The following is a 14,267-nucleotide window of genomic DNA, read 5'->3' as shown; positions in this document are numbered from 1 at the left end:
AGTCTGGGTTTGCTTCTTAAGCACAATTAGAGCAGATCACTGGACAGAACACATTTACATATTAGCCTGAGACCAAGTACTTGTATAATCTCAGCAGCATTTGAGAGTGCATTGGTATTATAGTCATGTAGGCTACAGCGAGCTACAAAAGTATTGGGACAGTGACTTATTTGTTGTTGTTGTTGTTGTTGTTTTGGCTCTGTACTGCAGCAGTTTGGATTTAAAATGATAATTTGAGGGTATTTTCATCTGCATCGGGTGAACCGTTTAGAAATTACAGCACTTTTTGTACATAGTCCCTCCATTTCAAGGGACCAAAAAGTATTGGGACAAATTCACTTATATATGTGTAATAGAGTAGTCAAATGTTTAGTGTATGACTCCCTGATAAATCACAATAAAAAATTATTCACATAGAACATTGTTTTCACCTTTTATCACTCCTGTATGAAGCGGAGAAAAATACTCCTCAGCAGAGAGCAGGTTCGCAGTTTTCGGGGGCGGGTAATGATATTTGTGCGTCTGTAACTTTCTCACTCACCATTATTCAGGAGTATCCGTAATCATGGTAGCATCCACATCGATGTAGAAGTATTTAGAAACATTATATTCTTATTTACAATAAAAGTGAATCCAAAATGACACAATATAACTGAAACACAACCAAAACAAACAGCAAATGAATCCAACCAGTTTGTAGAGTCACAAGCTTGTTGGAATCATTGCTTGATATAATAATATGGGACCACATAATACAATTTAACTACTTTAATACACATATAAATTCATTTGTCTCAATACTTTTCTTCCTCTAAAATGGGGAGGACTATGTACATAAAGTGCTGTAATTTCTAAACTCTTCACCCGATATGGATGAAAATACCCTGAAATGAAAGCTTGACAGTCTGCTTTTTAACCGCATAGTCATTATATCATTTCAAATCCAAAGTTCTGGAGCGCTGAGCCAAAACAACAAAAGATGTGTCACAGTCCCAATACTTTTGGAACTCACTATATGTCGTCCACAGTGTGAATGTCTAAGTTCTAGGTCTAAGCTAGGGGTCTTCTTGGCAGTGCTGGGTCTGTATACACAAAGTTAGAGTTGAATATATACGAAACCCTTTAAGCCAAAATATAAATACAGTATATGTTTGTAACATATCAGCTCTATTTTCTGCTGGCATTAAGGCGGCGCTAGTGTCAAACGTACACTCTGACCATTTCGACTGGTAAAAGCTAGCGCTCAGTTATTTTCCAGCTCCCTTGCGATGAGGTGGAAGTTAAAAATGTGTGCCAATTTGAATCAGCACTACTTATTTATATTTTAGACTCAACAAAAGCTGGTCTTCGCGGTATCGTAATTGGTTTTAGCATCTATTTTGCCAGAGGAAGCACACAGTAGCCTAATCAGTAGCTTAATCAGTAGCTTAATCAGTAGCCTAATCAGTAGCCTAATCAGTAGCCTATAACCAATGTTTTATTAAAATATCAGGAGCAGCAAAACAGTCAAGACTTTCCAATTGTTCCATTATTTTGGACATTATTCTTGTCCATGCTTATTCTATGAAAAATGTTGACTAATTTGGCCTATATGTGCGACGTGGGAAGTCTCTTCAGGAACATCACGTTATAACAATAGACTGATTATCGTTGTTCCTTTATCATTTTGTAAAAAATTAATGGCATCTTTCACTTTCATCGCTGAATCTGCTTGTAGCCTAGGCTATTTGCCTGTTTGTTTGTTTACCTTTTACGTGGCAAAGTCACTAACAGATCATATGAACGGAGATGGAAGGCTAATCTTATAATAACATTTGGGCAATGTCCGTGAATTTTAGAACTTACGAATGCTTGGTGTGTTAGGGGAATGTTGAAGATTTACGATATCATTATTCTGACCCGATCCTATTTAGAAATATTGTGTTTTTTTTTTAAAAAAGGGTTGATTTTTTTTCAGTTTAATTAGATTTTTTTTAATTGAAAAAGATTCACTGTCCATGGGTTTATGTTGAGATCGTACTTGGCTCGAATTGCAATCCAATTTCGCCTGGAGAAAATTCTCTGTCAGATGGTTCCAAGATGTTTACAAAACATTATGCCACGGGGCGGCAGGGTGGCCTAGTGGTTAGAGCATTGGACTAGTAACCGAAAGGTTGCAAGCTGACAAGGTACCAAATCTGTCGCTCTGCCCCTGAACAGGCAGTTAACCCACTGTTCCTAGGCCGTCATTGAAAATAAGAATTTGTTCTTAACTGACTTGCCTAGTTAAATAAAGGTAAAATAAAAAATAAAAAAAAACATTATGGTTAGGAAGCAAATGCACTGTCTATGAATTAGACATTTTTCACTGTAAAATAGACAGAGCCATGCATTGTTCTTTTCTAAACCTAAAATGATAATAAATAGATTCAGTATTGGGTTATGATACTATATACCAGTGTGGTAGTTTTACTAAACGGGTAAGGTATACACGTTTTTAAAGAATTAAAAGAATCAATGTGCATCATTAACTAAAATGGCTTATGCAGGAAAACGGACATATATATATATTTTTTTACATAGAATTATGCGTAATGAATATGACTTTAGATTGCAGGAAAAATCAGTTTCACGTGTTTAAAAACGTCTAAATTCTTCCAACATCCAACCCCCACCCCCTCCATAATCACGTCTTGCCCCCTCTTAAACAAGGGGTTCATGACACCCCTGAGTGTAGGCCTACTATCTCTATTCTCAAGATAATTAATTATTAAATATTGTTTGCAGTATACTTGAAGAATATTTGAAGGAAAAAAAAGAGCATGCCACATTTTACTTACCATGCAAAGAAAAATAAACCGGAACACATACAGGAAAAAAATATGTGATATGGTAATGAAGTTATCATCCAATTGGTTTATGCATTGGACACAATATTAGACACACGATGAACATGATTATTGGACGCAATAATAAATCATCATGCAATAATCAAACAACTTACATTGACTATCAAATTTCCTAATGATAGTATCGAGGAAAGTATTCTGTGGTGCCACGTGACCCCGTCGAACCGGCATCTTTGCTCTATCCCCCTGAAGTTTTTGGACTTTCTGTCGCCAATTCGGACCTAGAAGTCTACGAGTCCCGACAAAACAGACGACAATGACTGTGCCCTACGTCATAGAATAATAAATACTGTACTCCTCGACCGAAGCATGAGCATGACTTCATGAGACGGACCAAGTGGACAGTCCTCTCAGAGAAAGGAGCGTTATAGAAAATGTGCCACCACTTAATCCGGAAACAGTTTCTAGTTTCCACTAAGAGCGCATGTTTTGTTTACGTCCCTTGAGCTGTCAAATATGATATCCTTTCTGGTGGATGGCAAGACGAGAGTCTACTTCTTGTAATTTCTCATTACACACTCCGGGGGAGTCAGTCAGCCTTGCTTTTGCCATAGTTGCGTCTTCTTTCCCTTTTCTCCTGGCCCACCTATTCTTCCCTGTTTCCGTACGCCCGATGGACGAAACAGAGAGGAATCAGCAGCCAAGTAAATAGTTGAATAAATCGTTGGATAAAGTCCGTCCTAGGTCGTTGGGACGTAGTCGCTCTGGAGGAGAAGTGTCCCGCGTGTGGTCAGTACTCTGTGCGCTCACCGGTGGTGGCGACTGCGCCTCTTTCACACTTTCCTCATCGGCAAACAGAACTGTTGAGACATTGGATGACAATGAACGTGTATAAAGCACAACGTCAGCCATAAAATATCATAATTTGTATAATTTGATGCTTAGTAATATAAATATTCGATTACATTTATTGAATAGTCCATCTATCCAATACACTGAGAATGGCTAATTAACAAAGAGAAAGAGATGCGACTATTCTAAAGCGTTGTAACTAAAGAAGGACAGCAGCATCGGATTTGAAATAAACCAAACATGAGCCTCTGTGGCCAAACGGTTTGGTATCCACACAAGTGCCGCTACATTTACATTCAGGTGTGTAAACTAACCCACATCCACATGACATCACAGTCACAATTCAACCAGACTGGCACACACAACAGCCGCAATCTATTGTAAGCCTATATGCAATGAGGCTAATTCAAAATACCAATCACAGGGCTGGTTGTGGTCGGTTTCAGTTTGCGTGTGAAGTGCACGAGGCGTTGACTCACCGCTTGGTCAATTATGCGCTTTTTGGGGACTTCCGATGCGCTTTGTTTATTTCACGGAAGGACTGGGCTTCATCCTCAGTTGTCTCATGTATGAGGGGGCTTCAGACTAGTACACACGTCACTGCCTGCACAAGCACTGGAGGGGGTTCCCCTATCTTCACTGTGCGATAGACAAAGAGCGCGCTCCGCGTGCAAGTACGCATGTTGTTGGCACTGTCTGGTTCACTTTGATGTTATTTTACAGCATGATGCTTAACTCTCCCTACCGGTATACAATATAATCTTTATTAAAATACAATACACACACAATAAAACTGTTATCCTGATTATTTACTGTATTTTATTTTGAAAGCTGTAAATGTGAAAATGGAGAGGGGGATCCATAGAGCTCCGTGGGCGGAGAGCTGCCTGTTCGCTCCTTCCAATTCCCTTATTTAGTCAGGAGCATACAGACACGCGGCTGTCTCCTGGAAGCGTCCCCCAGTGAGATCTCCCAGTCTCTCTCACACACACACACTGTTTTATACGGGTTTATATTTTACACCCCAGTCTTCACAGAGACAAATATACTGGTATGGACATCCCATTTAGCAACATGGAACATACTCTTTAAATATAGATTGTGTACAGAAAGATTGAAAGAGTGATAAGTGATATATTAGAAGCACAACACTGTACAGTGTAAAGGAGTTTCAGAAGGCACTGTATGATAGCTTGATCCATAATTTAAAAATAATATGTTAAGTGTGTAGATACACCTTTACGATTCTACCGTCTGCCTTGCAAAAGTATTCATCCCCCTTGGCGTTTTTTCCTATTTTGTTGCGTTACAACCTGAAATTTAAATGGATTTTTTTATTTGAAATTAATGCAATGGACATACACAGAATAGTCCAAATTGGTGATGTGAAATTTTAAAAAATAACCGGAAAAGGTGTTTATGCACATGTATTCACCCCCTTTGCTATGAAGCCCCTAAATAAGATCTGGTGCAACCAATTACCTTCACAAGTCACATAATTAGTTAAATCAAGTCCCCCTGTGTACAATCTAAGTGTCACATGATCTGTCATATGATCTCAGGGTATATACATCTGTTCTGAAAGGCCCCAGAGTCTGCAACACCACTAAACAAAGGGCACCACCAAGCAAGTGGCACCATGAAGACTAAGGAGCTCTCCAAACAGGTCAGGGACAAAGATGTGGAGAAGTACAGATCAGGGTTGGGTTATAAAAAACCATCAGAATCTTTGAACATCCCATGGAGCACCATTAAATCCATTATTAAAAAATGGAAAGAATATGGCACCACAACAAACCTGCCAAGAGAGGGCCGCCCCCAAAACTCACAGACCAGGCAAGGAGGGAATTAATCAGAGAGGCAACAAAGAGACCAAAGATAACCCTGAAGGAGCTGCAAAGCTCCACAGCGGAGATTGGAGTATCTGTCCATTGGACCACTTTAAGCCATACACTCCACAAAGCTGGGCTTTACAGAGTGGACAGAAAAAAAGCCATTGCTTAAATTAAAGAAAAAATAAGCAAACACATTTGATGTTCGCCAAAAGGCATGTGGGAGACTCCCCAAATATATGGAAGAAAGTACTCTGGTCAGATGAGACAAAAATGTAGCTTTTTGGCCATCAAGGAAAAAGCTATGTCTGGTGCAAACCCAACACCTCTCGCCCCGAGAACCCTATCCACACAGTGAAGCATGGTGGTGGCAGCATCATGCTGTGGGGAGGGTTTTCATCGGCAGGAACTGGGAAACTGATCAGAATTGAAGGAATGATGGATTGTGCTAAATACAGGGAAATTCTTGAGGGAAACCTGTTTCAGTCTTCCAGAGATTTGAGACTGGGATGGAGGTTCACCTTCCAGCAGGACAACGACCCTAAGCATACTGCTAAAGCAACACTCGAGTGGTTTAAGGGAAACATTTACATGTCTTGGAATGGTCAAGTCAAAGCCCAGATTCAATCCAAATTGAGAATCTGTCGTATGACTTAAAGATTGCTGTACGCCAGTGGAACCCATCCAACTTGAAGGAGCTGGAGCAGTTTTGCCTTGAAGAATGGGCAAAAATCCCAGTGGCTAGATGTGCCAAGCTTATAGAGACATACCCCAAGAGACTTGCAGCTGTAATTGCTGCAAAAGATGGCTCTACAAAGTATTGACTTTGGGAGGCTGAATAGTTACGCACGCTCAAATTTTCAGTTTTTTTGTATTAAATATTGTTTGTTTCACAATAAAAATATTTTGCATCTTCAAAGTGGTAGGCATGTTGTGTAAACCAAATGATAGAAACCCCATCAAATCTATTTTAATTCCAGGTTGTAAGGCAACAAAATAGGACAAATTACAAGGGGTTGAATACTTATGCAAGCCAGTTTATACAATCCTTTCAAAAATTGTTGTAGTTTTTACCCTTCTAGGATGGCCAAGATTAGGGTGATTAAATCATTGGAGGCAGGATAAAAAAAGTGAAAAAAAACATGAATATAGAATTGCATCCGCTCGGCTGGATGCTGTGCGAGAATTAATGGAAATGTAGCAGCTATTTCTCAATGCCAGCAATGCATATATTAGTAATGTAGAGCACTCCAACAAGCATCCCAAATTACAAACTCTTAAATACATTTTTATGATAGTGCAATATTGTTCTAAAAGTTGGGTTTGAGGTTTTCTCCGAATCAGCTTTAACTTCGGAAACTATGCCACAACGCCCCGCAGTCAGCGTCATACATTGAATAAATAAAAAGTAATGCTCACCCTTCATATGCTCGGGGGCATTTTTAAAAAAAAAGTATCTTGTGGGTTAGGCTGGCGAATTGGGAGTCTACTCGCCTGTCTGTGGGGCAAATTTTACCCTTGAGAACTTCCATGGCTATCAACAATGGAAGGAGGGTTTCACCAAAACGTTGCTTTTCAAAGTGGATGCTATCCCTACCAACAACGTGGTTATAAAGCATCACAAAACAGCCGGCAGCAGCAGAGACAGAGCATTATGGCTTCACCAGGTAAGTGAAAGAGCTAGCTTACTACTTCTAAGCTAATGTTGGATAGCTATAGAGCTAACGCATTTCAAATCAAATCAAATGTCATTTGTCACATGCGCCGAATACAAGGGAAATGCTTACAAGCCCTTAACTAACAATGCAGTTTTTAGAAAAATAAGCATTAAAAAAGTATTTACTATATAAACAGAATAAGTGTTTGTTTGTTTTAAATAGAAAATAGAAAAATAACAAATAATTGAAGAGCAACAATAAAATAACAGTAACGAGTTCATATACAGGGGGTACCGGTACAGAGACAATGTGTGGGGCACAGGTTAGTCGAGGTAATTGAGGCAATGCAAATAGTCTGGGTAGCCATTTGATTAGCTGTTCAGGAGTCTTATGGCTTGGGGGTAGAAATTGTTAACTTCTTTAGGGTAGGGGGCAGCATTTGGAATTTTGGATGAAAAGTATGCTCAAATTAAACTGCCTTCTACTCAGGCCCAGAAGATAGGATATGCATATAATTAGTAGATTTGGATAGAAAACACTATAAAGTTTCCAAAACGGTTAAAATAATGTCTGTGAGTATAACAGAACTGATTTGGCAGGCAAAACCTGAGAAAAATCCATTCAGGAAGTAGGATTTGTTTTGTGTGTAGTTTTCTATTCAATGCCATTACAGTATCCATTGGCTTAGGACTCAAATTGCAGTTCCTATGCCTTCCACTAGATGTCAACAGTATTTAGAAATTGTTTCAGGCTTGTATTCTGAAAAATGAGGGAGTAAGAGCAGTCTGAATAAGTGGACCCTGCCGTGTCACAGAGCTTTGTCATGCGCGTGACCGAGAGCCTTTCTTGTTTACCTTTCATATTGACAACGTTATTGTTGAAATATTATCGATTATTTAGGCTAAAAACAACCTGAGGATTGAATATAAACATCGTTTGACATGTTTCTATGAACTTTACGGATACAATTTTGATTTTTTTTGTCTGCCTGTTGTGACTGCGTTTGAGGATGCGTTTGAGGATTTTGGATATAAAGAGAGACTTGATCGAACAAAAGGAACATTTATTGAATACATTTTCTTCTGAGTGCAACCATATGAAGACCATCAAAGGTAAGTGATTCAATTTATCTATTTCTGACTTGTGTAACTCTTCGACTTGGCTGGTTACTGTTTGTAATGATTTGTCTACTGGGCTATGTTCTCAAATAATTGTAAGGTGTGCTTTCGCTGTAAAGCATTTTTGAAATCTGAGACCGTGGTTGGATTCACAAGAAGTTAATCTTTAAACCTATGTAAAATAGTTGTATCTTTTCTGAATGTTTATAATGAGTATTTCTGTATTTGAATTTGGCGCTCTGCAATCTCACTGGATGTTGGCCAGGTGGGACGCTAGCATCCCACATACCCTAAAGAGGTTTTAAGAAGCATTTTGGACATAGAATTGGAGCTCCGGTACCACTTGCCGTGCGGTAGAAGAGAGAACCGTCTATGAATAGGGTGGCTGGAGTCTTTGGCAATTTTTAGGGCATTCCTCTGACACCACCTGGTATAGAGGTCCTGGATGGCAGGAAGCTTGGCCCCAGTGATGTACTGGGTCATATGCACTTCCCCCTGTTGTGCCTTGTGGTTGGAGACCAAGCAGTTGCCATACCAGGCAGTGATGCAACCAGCATCCTGCAACCAGGATGCTCTCGATGGTGCAGCTGTAGAACTTTGAGGATCTGAAGACCCATTCCAAATCTTTTCAGTTTCTTCAGGGGGAATAGGCATTGTCGTGTCCTCTTCATGACTGTCTTGGTGTGTTTGGACCATGATAGTTAGTTGGTGATGCGGACACCAAGGAACTTGAAGCTCTCAACCTGCTCCACTACAGCCCAGTTGATGAGAATGGGGTGTGCTCGGCCCTCCTTTTCCTGTAGTCCACGATCATCTCCTTTGTCTTATTCACGTTGAGGGAGAAGCTGTTATCGTGGCACCACACTGCCAGGTCTCTGACCTCCTCCCTATAGGCTGTCTCATCATTGTCGGTGATCAGGCCTACCACTGTTGTGTCGTCAGCAAACTTAATGATGGTGTTGGAGTCGTGTTTGGCCACGCAGTCACGAGTGAACAGGGAGTGCAGGAGGGGACTGAGGACTCACCCTTGAGGGGCATCCGTGTTGAGGACCAGCTTGGCAGATGTGTTGTTACCTACCCTTAACAGCTGGGGGTGGCCCATCAGGAAGACCAGGATCCAGTTGCAGAGGGAGGTGTTTAGTCCCAGGGTCCTTTGAGGGCAATATGGTGTTACCTAACCTTAGGTTATTTAGTTTACGTCTTTCTTCTAAACACTGATCAATACCAAAGTAACCAAATTAACATGTCTGCCTGCTGTTGGTAGCTAACTGCTTGTGTTGTCATACTATAGATAGTAGAAGCCTATGGGAAAAGAGTAGTTTTGGTCGCGATGGAGGTCCGTATAGAGCCCTCTGGCTGGGGCCAAAACTGTGTGTGTGTCTATGGTGGACTAAACTGAAATGCGATGCTTCAGCCATGTACTCGAACGTGGATCTGGTGACATTTCGGAGAAAGGAGCCAGGTTGTCTCTAGAGGGGTGGATTGTGGATTTTGCTCAATGGGAATGTTTATTTTTTTAAACATTTCTTTAACTCAGCAAGTCAGTTAAGAACAAATTCATATTTTCAATGACGGCCTAGGAACAGTGGGTTAACTGCCTTGTTCAGGGGGCAGAACGACAGATTTGGAACTTATCAGCTCGGGTATTCGATCTTGCAATCTTTCGGTTACTAGTCCAACACTCTAACCACTAGATTAGAGCATTGTTACCGCGTGATCTCAGATCTTACCGCGTGATCCGAGTTCTTACCGCATGATCTGAGTTCTTACCGCGTGATCTCAGATCTTACCGCGTGATCTGAGTTCTTACCGCATGATCTGAGTTCTTACTGCGTGATCTGAGTTGTGTTTTGGTAGCCGCTGGCTGTCTGCACTTGGGCTCTCTGTGGGTGTGGATGGCTCGTTGGATGGTGTCTGTGGCACCGGGGTAGTTTTTTATGTAGCCTGCCTGCAGGCTAAATTGAAATGTGACGCTTTGGTCATAGATCTGACCGCAGATCTGGGGTCATTTTAGAGAAGTTCCGGAGATTATTTTTTTCAACGGGAATATAAAGAAAATGTATTTTAGGATTAACATTATCACAGTTGAAGAGGCATTAGCTAATGTTAGCTTGCTATAGGTGGCTATCCTCTTCCTCCGTTTCTGAATTAATATCGAGTCTGTTTCTTTCTAGCTGGAAAAATAAGTGAACAAAATGTTGTTTGTACTGCCATACAGTATACTGATAGCATATCTAGCCAGCTAGACAATGATAGACGGCAATAAAGATGTGGGTGGAAAGAATTCCCTTTCCGTTTCTTCTGCTGCTGGCTTGATAATGTTCACTCAAATAAATTTTTCCACGTGTTATTGATCAAATTAGATTTTTCTTCTGTAAAGACTGTAATTGTGTCCGTATGTTGTGAAAATTGTAGAAAAATCCTCACAGCCGTTTTCCATACTCGTTTCCATACTCGTCTTCCTTCCGGTTCACTGAGCTTGTTGTCATTGCAGGCAATGACAACAAGCTCAGTCCGATGATGCTGTGACACACCGCCCCAGACCATGACGGACCCTCCACCTCCAAATCAATCCCGCTCCAGAGTACAGGCCTCGGTGTAACGCTCATTCCTTCAACGATAAACACGAATCCAACCATCACCCCTGGTGAGACAAAACCGCGACTTGTCAGTGAAGAGCACTTTTTGCCAACTGACAAATCTGGTGCAGTCCATGAGGAGGAGTACTTAATGCAGCAGTACTTAATGCAGCTGGTGGCCACACCAGATACTGACTGTTACTTTTGATTTTGACCCCCCCCCTTGTTCAGTGACACATTATTCAATTTCTGTTAGTCACATGTCTGTGGAACTTGTTCAGTTTATGTCTCCGTTTTTGAATCTTGTAATGTTCATACAAATATTTACACGTTAAGTTTGCTGAAAATAACGTTAAGAGGACGTTTCTTTTTTTGCTGAGTTTACATTACAGTGCATTTGGAAAGTATTTAGACCCCTTGACTTTTTCCACATTTTGTTATGTTACAGCCTTATTCTAAAATGTATTCAATTGTTTTTTCCCCCTCATCAATCTACACACAATAACCCCATAATGACAAAGCAAAAATGGTTTTTCAAAATGCATACAAATTTTGAAAAAAAAATTCAACTGAAATATCACATTTACATAGGTATTCAGGCACTTTTGGCAATGATTACAGCCTCAAGTCTTCTTGGGTATGACACGACAAGCTTGGCACACCTGTATTTGGGCAGTTTCTCCCATTCTTCTCTGCAGGTCCTCTGAAGCTCTGTCAGGTTGGATGGGGAGCTGCACATCTATTTTCAGGTCTCTCCAGAGATGTTCAATCGGGTTCAAGTCCGGGATCTTGCTGGCCCACTCAAGGACGTTCAGACACTTGTCCCGTAGCCTCTCCTCCGTTGGCTGTGTGCTTAGGGTCGTTGTCCTGTTGGAAGGTGACCATCGACCAGTCTGATGCGCCCTGGAACAGGTTTTCATCAAGGACCTCTCTGTACTTTGATCTATTCATCTTTCCCTAAATCCTAACAGGTCTCAGAGTCCCTGCCCCTGAAAAACATCCCACAGCATGATGCTACCACCACGATGCTTCACTGTAGAGATGGAGCCAGGTTTCTTCCAGACGTGACGCTTGGAATTTAGGCCAAAGAGTTCAATATTGGTTTCATCAGACCAAAGAATCTTGTTTCTTATGGTCTGAGAGTCTTTAGGTGCCTTTTGGCAAACCCCAAGCGGACTGTCATGCGCCTTTACTTGCTTAGTTTAGCCGGGTGGCCAGCTCTAGGAAGAGTCTTGGTGGTTCCAAACTTCTTCCATTTAAGAATGAAGGAGGACACTGTGTTCTTGGGGACCTTCAATTCTGTAGAAATGTTTTGGTACCCTTCCCCAAATCTGTGCCTTGACACTATCCTGTCTCGGGGCTCTAAGGACAATTCCTTCAACCTCATGGCTTGGTTTTTGCTCTGACATGCACTGTCAACTGTGGAACGTTATTTAAAGAGACAGGTGAGTGCCTTTCCAATCATGTCCAATCAATTTCATTTACCACAGCTGGACTCCAATCAAGTTGTAGAAATATCTCAAGGATGGTCAATGGAAACAGGATGCACCTGAGCTCAATTTCGAGTCTCATAGCAAAGGGTCTGAATACTAAATAAGGTATTTATGTTTAATACATTTCTAAAAAACTGTTTTTGCTTCATCATGATGGGGTATTGTGTGTAGATTGATGAGGGGAAAAAAAATGTATTTATTCCATTTTAGAATAAGGCTGTAACGTAACGACATGTGGAAAAAATCAAAGGGTCTGAACACTTTCCAAATGCACTGTATATGATTTATCTGCTACCTGGACTTTAAGGCTAGCTGAGAGGCTCACCGTTGAACTCATCTTTCTTCTCGAATCCAGAGAACATAAAGCAATATAGAGGTAAGATACATATAGATTTTGAGACATGACATGTAGTATTTTCATTAGTATACGCTTTTCATATTAATGCGAAATTCATGTCATTTTTTTTGAAGATCTCTTACAAAAGCAAACGTATCGTAACGTAGTGAAATGTCAACGGAACACTGAGCTTACCGCAAGCTTTTCATTTTCAAAGCCTTTTACATTCATTTCAGTTGGTGTCATTTTAGTTTGGCTTTAAGCAACCTGCGGAAACAACTTTTCAGATATCTACCACAACGTGTAAAATGCTCAAAAGTCATAAGAGTAAGAAAAATTGGCAGCTGCGATCTTTAATAATGAAACCTTCGCTGAGAATTATTGCAGAACTGTATTACACGTGTGGCACATGAAATTGCCCAAGAGAAAGTATGTCACCAGGCAACGCCCAACTATATGATTGAAGAATCTGAGCTCTGTAAATTGCCTTGCGATGTATATATCCAATTAGCTAATGCAATCAACCACGTTGATGAATGGATGACTACAGAATTGGTTATTCTAGGTGAGGCCCTGATTGAATTATGCATGTAGCTATCATGGGGGGGTGCAGCCATCATGTCCATTAAAGTGCATTACCGGAGAACAACAAGTAGCGGAAGAAACGACGAGGGACAGTGGGACTGCAGCAACTGGGTGTGAGTGACAGAGAGAGCGGCTATGACGTGATGGGCGGATGGACAGCATGACTAACAGCATTGGACGCTGGCAGGAAGTGGGTGTGGTGGGGAGAGAGAGTGTGTGTTTGTCTGTCTGTCTGGAGGGCTGTTCGTCTGTCTGTGTGTGTGTCTGTGTCTGGAGGGCTGATTGTCTGTGGGGGGGGGGGGGCATTCGTTTAGAGGCTACTGATGGGGTGAAGAGAGGGGGGGGGCAATGTGTGTCAGAGTGTACTGTACCCACCCTGGCAGCTGGTGAACTGGCAGCTGTGTATGACTGGCAGGACGACGGACTCGCAGTCCTTGCTGTCACACCTCCAAAATGACATCAATGCTGGACAAACCTTCAGAACGACATCATTGCTGGACAAATCCTCCAAAACGACATCAATGATGGACAAAATGACATCACTGCTGGACAAACAGCGCCCTCTACAGTAGCTGACTTCCATGTTGTCAAGACGACAGTCTCCCTTAGTGATGTTCCTGACCTCGGTGTAACGGCGACACTCAGCCACGGGCTCCCCCCGTAAGATGAGAGGAGGAACGGAGGAGAAAATAGAACAGGGCGGACAGATAAAGGGAGAGAGAGAGATTAGAGGAACGGCTGAGGAGGAGAGAGAGGGCAGCTTGGGGAGTTGAGAAAAGAAAAGAGGGTTTTGTGTTTGTTAATCAGAGAGAGAGAAAGAGAAAGAGAGAGAGAGAGCGAGTTAATGAACGAGAATAAGCTCTAGAGAGAGAACGAGAGAGCTTGTTAATGAACGAGAGTGAGCTTTAGAGAGAGAGAACGAGAGAGCTTGTTAATGAACGAGAATGAGCTCTAGAGAGAGAGAGAAAGAGAGAAAGCTCATTCT

The 14,267-nt window shown here is 41.4% G+C and overlaps 1 protein-coding gene across 1 annotated transcript in view; it reads right to left on the bottom strand.

Annotated features, from left to right (window-relative positions):
* Window positions 1–3,093, bottom strand: part of LOC139420147 (voltage-gated inwardly rectifying potassium channel KCNH2-like) — a 324,004-nt gene extending 320,911 nt beyond the window's left edge. Inside the window, exon 1 of the mRNA XM_071169928.1 lies at window positions 2,984–3,093. Within this exon, the coding sequence (XP_071026029.1) occupies window positions 2,984–3,059 (76 nt within the window). The 5' untranslated portion in view covers window positions 3,060–3,093. The remainder of the gene's footprint in view (window positions 1–2,983) is intronic.
* Between the last annotated feature and the right edge of the window lie 11,174 nt (window positions 3,094–14,267).

The sequence above is a fragment of the Oncorhynchus clarkii genome, chromosome 11 (genome assembly GCF_045791955.1).
Source record: "Oncorhynchus clarkii lewisi isolate Uvic-CL-2024 chromosome 11, UVic_Ocla_1.0, whole genome shotgun sequence".
In the NCBI taxonomy this organism is placed as follows: domain Eukaryota; kingdom Metazoa; phylum Chordata; class Actinopteri; order Salmoniformes; family Salmonidae; genus Oncorhynchus; species Oncorhynchus clarkii.
Note: the sequence above shows the minus strand (reverse complement) of the source record. Positions and strands in the feature narration are given on the sequence as shown.